We start from the raw sequence: 14,075 nt of genomic DNA, 5'->3' as shown, positions 1-14,075 counted from the left end.
CGTTTATAATTTTTGATAATTCACTTGAAATTGTTTTCATCAGAGAACTGCTATTTATGTATCTACAAAACAATTGGAGAAGAGCTAGAGCTTAGCATTTGGATTATTGTTGTAGCTAGGGATGTATGGAAGGGAGATTGGAGGTGGCAGTTGCCTCCCCTAAAATTTTGATGTTGTATGAAAAATTATTAGTTTATTTTCTACTTTTTGTGAAATTTTTTATATTTGTCCTCTTAATTCGGCAAAATTACTTTTCCTTTTGTCCTCCCTAAGAACTCGGCCCCTCCACGACCAAAATCTCGGTTCTATACCTGGTGGCAGCAAGGTCAAACCAACCAACCAGTAGGGACTGATCACAATTTGGTTCGGAGCGATTTCGGGGTAAAATTATAGTTTACCGCTTTCGTTAGTTCAGGGATTTTAGAACCCATCCCCTACAACCATAACCAAAATAAGTAAAGAAGACCAATCCTTATGATTACGGGTTTTTACGGTTCGGTTCTCGGTTTACCCGAGAAAATTGTCCGAAGACATCTACATTGTTGAAAGAATCGAAAAAAAAATCAACAAAAACTTAAAGCAAGAACAAGCTACAGTTGTTGATTAGCTAAGGCGAAAGAAAATTTAAAAGAAGAAAGGAAATGAACCGTCGTGAGCATGAGGAGTGAGGGTTAAAGCGTGAGTACAGAGCAAATGCAACATTTATTAAGAAGGGAGAAGGAATTTGCAATTGCAACAGAGAAGTAGAGGAGTGAGGAAATTCTAGGGTTTTGAAGGGTTTTGATGAGGGCTCAATGTGCAATGGGTTATAGGCAAGTTTAGTGAACTCACTAGGCTGAGCTGATAAATTTAATTATAATGCAAACTCGGGACAAGTCGGGATATTTGGGATTGTGATTTTGAAACCCATCCCCATCCCCATAACCGAAAAAGACAGAGGAAATCAAATCAACAATCGAACCATGATCTACAAAAGGGTAAAAGCAAAAAATAATCAAGAGAGGAAAAAATACAGTGGTGCACCTCTTGTCTGGTGATCAAGAGGTCTCAGTTCGATATCCACTGAGACTATCCGTGTCCTTTTATTAGATATTTATGATTTCTATTTTAATATATTAGGTCCACGGATCTCCTTTTTAATCGAAAAAAAAGCGTGATCTAATCAAACCAAAGGGCAGATAAAGGCGGTTTGGATCGGATTTTCATACTGTCTATTTTTTTTTTATCAGCCCTACCAACCGGTCAAAGCCTTGAGGGGGAGGAGACATCGCTCATGGGGGAAGCACGGTTTGACATGTTCCACATCGAGGGGTAAAATGGTCAAATAGCAGGAACCGATCAAGAACATGGACCATACACGTCAGCCCTTCTAGAAGCAGAACATCACAGTATATTACGCGCCCTCAAAGACCCAGCAAATTACATCGTGCCACGTGTGAACTCACCGGTGGTGAATGCCGCATTCCCACCTGTCGGCTCTTTTACATGTCAGCTTGCCATGCCCCTAGTTGTGCCAATATTAATTTTGCAATAATTTTTAAAGGTGACGTAGCACACCTTTAGTTTGGTGATTAAAAGATTTTTGATTCAATATTTAGTGGACTACTTGTGCTCTTAATTAAATATTTAGGATTGTTATTTTAATGTATTATATTCATAAGTTTTCCTTGTAATCGAAAAAATAATTTTTGAAGGTGAATTTTTGGAGAAAAATTCCCCTTTTAACAGCTGTTTTATGACATCACCTATGCAATTTTTTGCACTTGACCGCGCATATACTTAGTCTGCTAGATTAAGTTAATTTCGTTTAGGCGTGAGTTTGTCTCTTATATGATGTGTTTATAGTGAATTTCAAATTACTTGTAAATATAATTCAGTTGTATATTTTTAATTATGAAGGAGATCTATGAGTTTATCATAATAAAAAATAAATTATTCTAATAGGTAATTCAATCCTATATTGTGTAGTTGTAAAATACAAAATTACCCAAACAATAGCTCTCTGTATTTCATTTGCATATTTTATACATATATATATATATATATTCTTAAAATTCATGTATAAAACTGTTTTTTTTTAAATCTTAAGAAAGCGACCAGTCGCAATTGGCTCTTTTATTTGTCTAGACCTGAAAAATTGTCATAGGAATTATAGGAGAAACTCATTCTATAAATAAAAAAAAAGGTATATTGGTAATAGTTTTCTATGGTACATTTTCACGTCTCCATTCTTCCCTTTGATCAAACATCCAATCGTACACAAAGGACTATTCAGGTAGCTTGTTAGAAAAGATATAGACTTTAGAACAAATATAAATGTGCGTAAAATTCTTTAAATGCTATGCAAGATTTGAACCAATTAGGATCTAAGTTGAATATAGGCAATTTCATGAAAACTGATGTGACCTACTCAATATCAAAGAAGATAATGCGAAATATAGAAGAATACACATACAAGATATATGTGGTAAAACCCTCAAACGTAGTGAAAACGTTTGAAGGAAACATTTACGGGAAAATGACATTTGACGGTGACTTAAACCATGGAGAGTACCAGTGAGCGAACAAGGCATGAAACCAAAAGAGTCAAACTCTAACCCACAAATAGCCTCTTAAACTGGCAAATCACTCTCAACATCGTAGGTGCTCCCTCGCACCTTTACATGAATGATCTCCATTGATATTAGAGGACCGAATAAACTCTCAACATAGAAATCCCAATATTCTCTCTATCTGAAATATCCTAAAATACAATATACTCAAGATATGGCCTAACTAAAGGAAGAGAGTTGATTCAAGAAAAATGGGAAATGAAATCGGCTGATTGTACCACTGGGAAAGAAATCAATCGGATAAGGAAATAAATGAACTGACCCATCTGATTCTGATTACGCCAGATCGCATTCAGGATTTGCACCTCTCTGAAGTTTGACTGCATGCGCCGCTACTAGTCGACTACTCGTGGGGTCTATCTCCTTCCTATGTCCAATGACAGTTGGCTGTTTGTTATACTGTAGCCTCGACCAATGCTACTCGTTCAATGAGTCCACGGATCTCTGTGTTCAGAATTCGAGCCACACTCAACAAATCTCCACCTTGACTTGAATTATCCGAAATTAAGTATATAACAAAGGTTTAACAAGAATTCAAGTTTTATGGGCGTGCCTCATTAACCTCGCCCTAAATGCATTCTTATAGAGTAGAGAATGTTTATCATGCAATCATTTTAAAAAATAAAACAAAAACAACATTTCTAACATGCAAAGTAAAATATTTTTAATTTCTAGTTAACGAAAATGTATTTGACAAGTAAGAATAATGCAGGGTTGAGAGAATTTTATTTTTTAGTAGGTCGAAAAAGTGTGAAACCTCAAACATGAAAAACATCCCCTACAACAGTGCCATGTATTCTAAATTAACGGCTGAGATTTGAGACATGATCCGCTTTAGCGAACACCGGGAGATATCTGAGATGGCGGCATTTAATGCTTTAGGCGTGTGAGCTGCGTGTTCGGTGCGTGTCATGCAAAGGGCTTCTTCTCTTTCCCCCTCGTTAATTTTTACTGCCCAAAATTTTAAATTTGAGCAATTTCCATTTTTCAACTATTTTTTTTTCTAATTAGGGTAAAAAAAGAAAAAAGAAAAATATTTTTCAATTCTCTCTCTTCCCCCCCTCGGAGTTCAGACCTTTCCCTTTCCAACCACCAGAGAGAAGACGCGGTCCAAATTCCCCCAATAAAATCCTCTCCTTCCGTTAGGGTTCCGACACAATCACCCCCCAACATCTGCCCCCCCCCCCCCCCCCCCCCCCTCTCTCTCTAGCCTCGATCCTTTCTCTCTCTCTAGAGTATCTTCGTTACCCAGTTTCGAGATCAGGGTATTACTCAATCCGCAGAATTGGACCTCGAATCGTATTAATTTTGATTCGTGGGGTTGGATTTTTTTTTTCCATTCTTGAGTTCTTGAATTTGGGGCGGCCGGTTGTGGGAATTCGAGGGGTTGTGGCCAGTTGGGGGTTCTTGATTGCGATTTCATTTGATAATGCCCGCGACGGATTACCAGGGCTCGCACATCGGCCGTTCGATCCTCAGCCTCCGGCGCGATCAGGTGGCTGCCCACTCGATGGAAGGCGGGTCCGCCCACGAGGCCACTGGCCTCGAGGTCGAGCTTGAGGCGTTCCAGCGCCAGGTTACGGAACGGTTCCTCGACCTCTCCTCTGCCGGCCCCGACGAGCTGCTCTCCCTCTCGTGGGTCCGCAGGCTCCTCGACGCGTTCCTCTGCTGCCAGGAGGAGTTCAGGGCGATCCTGTTCAATAACCGGGCCCTGGTGTCACGTCCCCCGATGGACCGGTTGATTGCGGAGTTCAATGAGAGGACTGTGAAGGCCCTCGACGTGTGTAATGCGATAAGGGATGGGATTGAACGGATCAGGCAGTGGCAGAAGCTGTTGGAGATTGTTTTGTGCGCGTTGGAAAATCAGAGGAATTTGGGGGAGGGCCAATTCCGCCGAGCGAAGAAGGCCCTGATTGATTTAGCCATTGCAATGCTCGACGAGAAGGATTCTGGTTCCACTGTGGCTCACAGGAACCGTTCCTTTGGGCGGAACAACAATTCATCCAGGGATCATCGGTCGGTGGGTCATTTCAGGTCGCTCTCTTGGAGCGTATCGAGGTCTTGGTCTGCTGCCAAGCAGATTCAGGCCATAGGGAATAATCTCTCCGCCCCGAAAGGGAATGAAATTGTGGCAACGAATGGTCTTTCTGTGGCCGTCTTCACGATGGCCTCAGTCCTCCTGTTTGTAATGTGGGCCCTGGTGGCTGCAATCCCGTGCCAGGACCGCGGTCTGCAAGCCCATTTCTCTATCCCGAGGCAGTACACATGGGCTGCCCCGGTGCTTTCGCTCCACGACAGGATCGTGGAAGAGTCCAAGAAAAGGGAACGGAAAAATGCCTGTGGGCTGCTGAGGGAGATTTATCAGGTTGAAAAGTGCTCGAGAATGATGAGCGAGATGGTGGATTCAGTTCAATTCCCATTGACTGAGGAGAAGGAAGGGGAGGTGAGGCAGAGAATCCAGGAAGTGGTTCAAGTGTTTGATTCCGTGAAGGAAGGTTTGGACCCACTGGAGCGGCAAGTTAGGGAGGTCTTCCATCGGATTGTCCGGAGCCGAGCCGAGGGGCTCGATTACATGGGAAGAGCAAACAGTCATGAATGAAACCTGCAAAGTCTGCAAGACTTTGGTGTTGTAACTGAGAAGAATGTCCCCTGTTGAGGCTTGCAGAACTGAAATAAAAGGGTCAGCAGATGGACTAGCTTGTAAAGAATCCGCCCCGAAATTCATGCAGAGTAAAGAAAATCGATTTAGAATATTGGACGGACCTTCATAGGTCCGGTGATGCTTGCTATTGCAGCTGTAAAATCGAATTTCTTAAGACTCTATTGTATCTTGATACTCTTATCTAATTTTTGTTAAACTGGTCTGTCTGGTCCATATTTGCAAAGATGATGTTCTCATCAAATTTTGAGTGAATATGCAGTAAATAAATTTTGTGTTACCCTTTAGATTGTTAGTTCTTTGTCTGACAAATCTGACAGATATTTGAATAACAAACATTTCAGCAGGTTTTTACTATAATTCTTTATGTCCTGTTCTGCTCCCATGTGTAGTAAGCATTGTCCACAATGAGAGTCCATCTCAAGTTCATCCTTCCAAGTTAAAAACTGTGACCCTATTTCGGGGACAGATGATCTTCAATGCCGGCTTCTCGCTGGGCACAAAATTTCTTGATCACGATTTCCTTAAAGAATCCTGACTGATTTATATTCGAAAAGGAGTAATATCTTATTGACTTCTCAAAATTACAATAATTCACCAGTCGTGTTGGACTGTTGGGAATATGGTGGTAAAGTCCGTCGAGCATTTTTTCCCCTTAAATTAAGCTCAGGGATTCAGTTTGACTTTGACCCTTTCATGCCATCCCCCAGAATTTTCCTTTTGTTTGACTTTGACTGCTTCCTCCTCCGTGGAATTCCTCACATGGGGTTAGTATTTGTTCTGCAGCCAGCCAAGGCGGGCATGCAGTGCCATCGGTGGGTTGGTGGGGCCCAAGAAAGAAGCCAATACGGGTGTGGGCCCCCACTCCCTATATTTTTCTAATAAGCTCTGTTTGACCCTGCATCAGGGTCTTTCAATATCTTATTATTATCCCCTTGCGATTGTCAAACCTTCACCCCCTTCAAACATGGGAGAAACGTTCTAGAACATGGTGGAGTCAAAGTCAAATATGTTCATGCATCGGATCGGTCTAGTCAGTCTGGTCCGACCGATGAGATAAGCTCGTGCCAGCTTCCACCCTAATAGAAAACTCGGCATTCCTAATCAAGAAAACTATTGGAATAGGTCCGTTTGGTGAGCTATCATCAAGAAATTAATGGGAGCATGGGCCTCTCTCCTCCCTTCACCATTGAAAACTGACAATGGGTTGTCAGAGCAATGGCCCTCCCTTCATAACAACTACTCGTTAGCTGTCATGGCAATTAATTCTCCTCTTTAATGCAAAAAAGCTACTTCTGTCTTTTTCCTCTTAATGCTGATCTTATCTCTTAACATCTTCATGTGTAAAGATTGGTTCAAAGAGAAGCGTAGACTTCATTTACCAGTCCATGGAAATCTGACTCGTGCCTTGATCGGTTCCAAACTCGTATGCACTTGATTGAGGTAACCCGATTGAAGAAATTATTTGTTGATCTAGAGGAAATTTTACGGGTTTAAGATGCATCAAAGGATTATAAGCTTTTGAAATTTAACAGACTTCTAAGAGAGAGGAAATTTCATGAACATCCACAAGAAGCAGGGAAATATAGATATCTTCCGACTCTAACCAAACACTTGCGAATATGGACCCGCTCTGGTTTCTTTCCAGGTTCCAGCTCATCTGGCCCTCTTGCATAATTAAACTCGTCTACTGAAGAATGAGACAGGATAACAATTAGACCAAGTCCCGGCCGATCTATTTTGTTTTCAATGTCACCCTCTTGGACACGGGCACAGCTCAACTTCATCTTATAATTAAGGGACCATCTAACTTTTGCAGTACAAGTTCAGATTTGAAGTTGCAGGTCAAGATCTCTCTGGCTGTAGCTTGGAAGGATCTCAGACCACTAACAAGCATATTCAATAATGTTTCATTAAGTTACCGTGGTTTCAGCCTTGGACTAACGATTCCATAATCTGATCCGGTACTAAGTCGGGTTGTCCTGTACTCTGTTAACATGTCCACACATTGTTAACCTTATTATCACCTTTTGAAGGAATTCTCTGTTTTGTGTTGGGCAATCAATGGCAGATAAGTTAACTTGCAATTTTCAGGACATAAACCGTTAAGGGAGTGACATGGTTTGGGAGGAAACTTTGTCCATGTAACGTCACTTTCATGTTTAATATATGTATACGTATGTATTAGGATATTGAACACACACTTCCTCTGATATAGGTAGATGCCAGGTTTATTACGAACAATCTCAATCCCGATATAGTACTCCACAGGTCCATTATATACGATCTAACCATTGATGGGCCTCAAGTTGGGAGATGCCCAACTCATTATCACTGAGAGAACGATATTGAAATTTCTGAACTTATCTTGAGGAGAGAATTTTTACCGGGGAATGGAGCTTGTCCTGCAGAAGAAATGCCAGAGGTTGTTCCTTTAAGGTATCATCCTCTACACTGCCACCTAAGAATGTATACACAAACCACCTATGTGCATATTTATCGGTCCAACGGAAGCATCCTCAATTACCATTTGCTAAAAAATAGTTGTCAATTTCATCAGTACAATTGCTCGCCAACCGACATATATCACTACTATGCACAAGAATATTGTCAGTTGGGGATGGAAATGGGGTAGGATTAAGTCTATCTGTAACTTTAATGGAACTAAGACGAAATTTCTGTTCGCAAATTTTACGTAAGGCTTAGAGACTAATTTCTTTCACCAAAAAATAAAAAGGAAAACCCTATGGGTTAATTTGAAGGCAAACATCCTATCTCAAATTTTGGAGGGAAAAATTCTTTCCAAATGAATTTAGATATGGATTTATCTTCTACATAAAAAAAAAAAAGGATTTTAGATATAGAAAAGAACATTTCCAAAACCATCTCAAAATTCAACTCGTCTATGAAGAATGAGACAAGATAACGATTAGACTAGGTCCCGATCTTTCTATTTCAATTTCAATGTCGACCTCTTCCACACAGGCACAGCTCAACTTCGTCTTATAATTAAGAGACCCTCTAACTTTTGCAGTACGAGTCCTGATTCAAAGTTGCAGGTCGAGATCCCATTGGCTGTAGCTCGAAAGGATACCAGACCACAAACAAGTATATCCAATAAGGTTTCATTAAGTTTCCGTGTTTTCAACCTTAGACTAAAGATTCCATAATCTGATCCTGTCGTAAGTCGGGTGTTTTGGTACTCTATTGAGATGTCCACACATTGTTAATCTTATATTATCGCCTTTTGAAGGAATTCTCTGTTTTGTGCTGGGCAATCAATGTGCAGATTAGTTGACCTGCAATTTTCGGTACACAACTGTTAAGGGAGTGACAAAGTTTGAGAGGAAGCTTTATGTCTGTGTAAGGTCGCTTTCATGTTTATTATATGTATGTGTATGTATTCAGATACTGAACACATACTTCCTCTAGTATAGGTAGATGCCACGTTTATTACGAACAATTTCAATTCCGAGATAGTACTTCACAGGCCCATCATATACGATCTAACCATCGATGGGCCTCAAGCTGTGAGCTGCCCAACTCATTATCGCTGTGAGAACGATATCAGTCTTTCCAGGGCAGCATATATAAGCAAGAGCATATTCTTCGTCCCTCATGATGCATACGGTACACCAACATGGATACATAGAAACGCTCTTTGATCCAAAATATCTGAACTTATCTTCAGGAGAGAATATTTCACCATCAAATGGATCTTGTCCCGCAGAACAAATGCTAGAGGTTGCTCCATGTAGGTATCATCTTCTAAATTGCCACCATAGAATGTACACATAAACCAGCCACATGCATATTTAGGGCCGGATTTTATTCTTCCCCAAGTTTACTTGTAATGATGCTCCTCTCACAAGGTTCGAAATATATATGCAAAATACCAAGCCAGATATCAAGACATTCTTTGGAGCACAGATAACGAATATTATGCGTTGAATGAGTTGCGTGACTATCTACTTTTTGTACCATAGGTAAATCAAATGTAGGCCCAGACTGCGAGGGACAAAGTTGGATTCGAGTGTGTGCGGTCTCAATCCCCGTATGATTGGAATCCAGGGGATCGGGCTTTCATCAGAAAAATCAACGAGCAGAGTCAAAACTCATTGTTCAGATAGGCTTGATTTTAATCTAGGAAAATATTAGACAATGTTGCGCTTGAGATACTCCTAGGAATCTGGGGTCCCGAAAATTAGACCTCATTGTTGAGTGTTATCCTTGGGTGCTGCCATGAGGATGGTTACTCGTCACAAATACATGCATATTAGAGAATCTGTGTAATAGTAAATGAGTACCAAAGTAAGAAAGTGTTTGAACAGCCGACTAAAAATGTCATCGATCCTTATTTAGCATCTCGAAAGATCTTGGAAGTAGCCTGACAAGCCCCTTAAACCCCGCCGGTAGGCATGCTGGCAGATCATATCAGTCAATCGCGCAATCACATAGTAGTTCACCGACGTACGTATTACTGGTAAGCTAACTGCTGTTTGCATCAGCAGCAGGTGCGCATTGCCTACGTGATGACATTTTCTCTCGCTCAATAGATTCCTTGGAGAACTGGCATATGTATGGCAAAGTGAGCTTACGACCGGGCCAAGAGCTTCCGTTTGTCCCTTTAGCTGATTAAATCCCGCCCCATGTGATGACAAATTTCTGAATGGAACTTTTATTTTCTCTGTTTCTGAGAATCGGAGCATTTAAATCCGATGCTCGACTCTCCTACTAATGACACGTTCCAGAAACCGGGCGCTGACGATCCAATCCAGTAACTGTTTGGCACGAGGATGCACAGCACTCTGATCATTTATGTTAAGACATTCCCGTGACCCCCAATTTGGAAAAGAGAAAAAAGGGCAAAGACATAGATTGGAAAGAGAAAAGTAAAAGGGGAAAGGGAGAGAGGCAAGAATGATTGCACCGCAAGAACAAAAGCCCAGAATGATTCACAAAAGGTTAGGGCCAAGCAGCATCCCAATACAATACAATCCCAATCATCATCCGCTCCAAAGCTACTTTAGACCCCCAATTAACGCAATCCTCTATCCCCTCACTGATTAACCTACGGATCCCTCTTTTTTTTTTTTTATGCTTTTATGATTGGCCTACTCTAATTCTTTACAAAGAGACTAACCTGCAAACTCCCACTTGATCTTTTTTCCTCATGGCATCATCACCATGACTGCCCAAAGCAGAGCCATTCGAAGCTGGAGCGGCCCCGCCATTACCTGCAATCACAAGGATGGGAACATGATGAATCTCAATCTAGGACCCCACCCCCTCTCAAAAACATTTTACAGCTCAGGTAAAGCACCTTATCACAAGCAAATCAGTAGAATGCTACACTTTGGGCACTTTCCCTTTTCTCCCTTTTACTTTGTGTAGCTGTTCTTTTGTCCGTAAGGGCACGTATCAACCTAGTCGAGCTTGAAGCTTGGGTTGGGTTGATTGGGCGTCAATTTTCATGCTTCAGCTTTGCAGTCATCTCATGTGTGACTGACTTGTGCTCAATATGCTCAGAAAGTTCCAATGATTAATACTTAAATCTCGAGCATAGCTCGAGTTTAGTTCAGCTCAAGATTATTAGTTGTTGACGGCAGTTTGCTAGTTTCATATTTAGACAATTTGAAATCTCATATTACAGGAGAAAGCCTAGCTATATATGCTCACGTGCTGGGTTCTTGCCTGAAACTAGCTTGAGATAAAATGGTTCGTGTGGACCCACCTTGATAATAAAAGAAGACAGCAAGTAGAGAAAGGGGTCTTAGAACAGTGAGTTAAGTTTAATTCTCATAAGTGGGATTTATGTGTCTCTATTTTGCTTTATTTCCTATTTAGTACAGGCCTCCTTACGACAGGATAAAGGAAAAGGAAAAAAAGAAAAAAAAAAAAAAGAAAAAGGAATAGACCACAAGAAAACAGACCAAGCCAGAGAGAGACACGCATGGTGAGACTTTATTTCACATCCCAAATGACCACAGACAAAAGCATTTGAATGTTTCAGGTTTCACTATCTCAATTATTCAGCCCCTGCAATTTTTGAATCTGAATATAGCCAAAGACTGTTAGGTATCTCAGCATTTCTTGTATTTTATCGATGCTTACGAGACAATTATCTAAAAGTTGCTAAATAAAACTGAGAACAGATGGCAAAAAGAAGAACGCTCATTACCTGCCCTTCATGCCCGGACGTGGGCTGAGGCTGTATGGTGGCGGAGTCCACCTCTCCGGTAGGCAGAGGAACTGCCGGGTTACTGTTGATGAAAGGAATCCCATCAGCCTTATTGGGCACAACAGACGGCTCCATGGTCGGAGAGTTCGCTTCAGGGGTGGGGCTAGGGGAGAGCTCTTGGTGCGGACGGAATGGCCAGGGGAACGCCGGCGAGGAAGCTATTACCCCACCAGATGCAGGTTCAGGAGCCGCCTGTGGGGGTGACACTGGCGGCATGATGAGTATCTCCGGGGATGGCGGGGCCGAATTGACCTCTACGGCAAGCTTCTGGGCTGGCTGCTGACATGTGGCTGCAGAGCCGTTGCTGAAGCTGAAGTAGAAGAAGCCCGGGCGCGAAGGATGCCACTTCCAAGTTCCAAACAACAAAAATCAGAAATTTTAGCAAATAATGAAAATAATTTATTATCCACCTCAAACCATATAAAAAAAAGGGAAAATAACCTGAAAATGAAATTTCTCCATATACCAATTTTTTGAATTTTGGCCTAAAAAATTACTACGTTTGCCTCCGTTTTTCTGATCTATCAATTCGTTAATTGGACCGTCAAAACTACTAACGTGACCGTTAACGGTGCTGATGTGGCTAAAAACCCACGTGGATGGCATGCCACAACTTTTTAACCAAAAAAATCACATAGTTTGCTTTTTTTTCCCTAATATACTAAAATATCAATAAATTTTTTCTCATTTACCAAAGTACCAATAAGCTTAAAAAATCACATAGTCTGCTTTTGTTCCTTCATCTACCAAAATATAACTTCTTTCAAAAATAACATCTATCAAAATATGACTTCTTTGAATGATTATAAGTTTAAATTATGGATTTATATATATGTATGTTGATTTGAATGTTACAATAAATTTTAATAGTAAATAAGTGTTAAAACAGTTACAAATTTGTAATTTGCAAATAAAAAAAATGTCCATATTTGTTATCTCATTAAGTAGTATAAGAACTTAAACATATTATACTGCAAAAACAATAAACATGCCAAAATAACTATTCCAACAGAACTTGTGCACACCAACATCTATAAAATTTTAGCATAGTTCAACTTGTTGGACACAAGTTCAAATTCAAATTATAATTATTCAAAAAAGTTATATTTTGATAGATGTGATTTTTGAAAAAAAAACCATATTTTGATAGATGAGGACACATAAGCAAACTATGTGATTTTTCAAAGTAGTTGATATTTCTGTAGAAGAGGGAAATGTTATTCATATTTTGGTAGATGAGAGAAAAAAAAAAGGCAAACTATGTAATTTTTTCGGCTAAAAAGTTTGCGGTATGCCATCCATATAGGCAACCATCTGCCATATCAACGCCGATAACAACCACGTCAGCAGTTTAACGGCCTAATTAATTGATTGGTAGATCATGAAAATGGAGGTAAAAGTTGTGATTTTTCAGGCTAAATTTTTTTAAAAAATTGATAAATCAATAAATTTCATGAAAGTAATTGATTTTTCAAGCTATTTTTTCATAAAAAGAAAAAATATAAAAAAACATGCATTCGGTAAAATTACAAAGTTTTTTCCAAATAAAACCAAATTTTAATTTTAAAACTCGCAACATTACGTTTTGAGGTCGACGGCAGACATTTGTGGTCACTAAATGGGAGCAGAACGTAACATTGTGATTTTTAAAATCAAATTTTAAACATATGATTTTATCTATAAAAAAAGCCAAACACGGTGATTTTACCGGCATTTTATCCTTTTTCTTTTCTTTTGATATTATGTTAGAACAACAATAAATTTTAATTTTTAAAAATTGGAGAGAGGGAGAGGGATGTGTACCGTGTAAGAGGAGGAGGAGGGTTTGGTGAGGAGAGAAGCCTGAGTGAAGTTGCAGAGGTCGAAGGCTCTCCGGTTCTGGAAAATGTACAGAGCATTGCCCTGCTTGTGCCTGAACACTGCCCCGAACAACCACACACACGCAAAACAGAGCAAAAACAGAGCAATCAGTCATGTCTGATCCCCATGTACACAAACAAAGCATAAAGGGAAAAACTTAGGAAGCTGTCGAAAATGTTGTTGGGCCGGGACTCACCGACGACGTCTCCGACATGAACGATGGGGTTCTTCCACTCGGAGGTCCCGTCAACTACGACTGTGGAGGAGTGAGCTCCATGGAAGAACAGAGAGAGTGCAGAGAGGAGGAGGGCTATCATCTGCAGCTGTGACATCTTCTTCTTTTCCTCCATTGACCGTCTCTCTGTTTGCTCGAGGGGGAAAAGGTATATGACTGATATAGGATACCGCATTATGATTCTGCCTGTTGCTTTAAACCCTGAAGCAATTCCTTTTTCCTTTTTTTTTCCCCCTTAAAAAAGTAATTTTACTAAAATAATATTTAAAAAATATTGATTTATTCACTGTTCTAGTTTTTTAATTGTCCTAGATGGGACCAAAATGAGCTTAGCGAAGTTGTGCAGTGTACCAATCAAGGGGAGTTTAGTTGATAACCCGTTAGTGTTCTAAATTTTAGATCATGGGTTTAAGCTTCTTTGGAGACTTTGGAGCAAATAATAAAGGAAGCTCTCCTTATTTCTTGTCC

At 40.3% G+C, this 14,075-nt stretch overlaps 2 protein-coding genes across 2 annotated transcripts; one reads left to right on the top strand and one right to left on the bottom strand.

Moving 5' to 3' along the window:
• Positions 1-3,788: 3,788 nt before the first annotated feature.
• LOC116190131 (UPF0496 protein 4-like) lies at positions 3,789-5,558 on the top strand. Its single transcript, XM_031519790.1, has one exon. It carries the CDS (start codon positions 4,042-4,044, stop codon positions 5,209-5,211), a length of 1,170 nt encoding a protein of 389 aa, XP_031375650.1. The 5' UTR covers positions 3,789-4,041; the 3' UTR covers positions 5,212-5,558.
• A 4,637-nt stretch (positions 5,559-10,195) lies between these two features.
• Positions 10,196-13,779, bottom strand: LOC116190132. Its single transcript, XM_031519791.1, has 4 exons — positions 13,569-13,779; positions 13,316-13,431; positions 11,453-11,857; positions 10,196-10,508 (listed from the first exon to the last, which is right to left on the bottom strand). The coding sequence occupies exons 1-4, from the start codon at positions 13,720-13,722 to the stop codon at positions 10,443-10,445; spliced, it is 741 nt and encodes a 246-aa protein (XP_031375651.1). The 5' UTR covers positions 13,723-13,779; the 3' UTR covers positions 10,196-10,442.
• Positions 13,780-14,075: the final 296 nt, after the last annotated feature.

This window comes from Punica granatum, unplaced genomic scaffold (assembly GCF_007655135.1).
Source record: "Punica granatum isolate Tunisia-2019 unplaced genomic scaffold, ASM765513v2 Contig00325, whole genome shotgun sequence".
NCBI classification, from domain to species: Eukaryota; Viridiplantae; Streptophyta; class Magnoliopsida; order Myrtales; family Lythraceae; genus Punica; species Punica granatum.
Note: the sequence above shows the minus strand (reverse complement) of the source record. Positions and strands in the feature narration are given on the sequence as shown.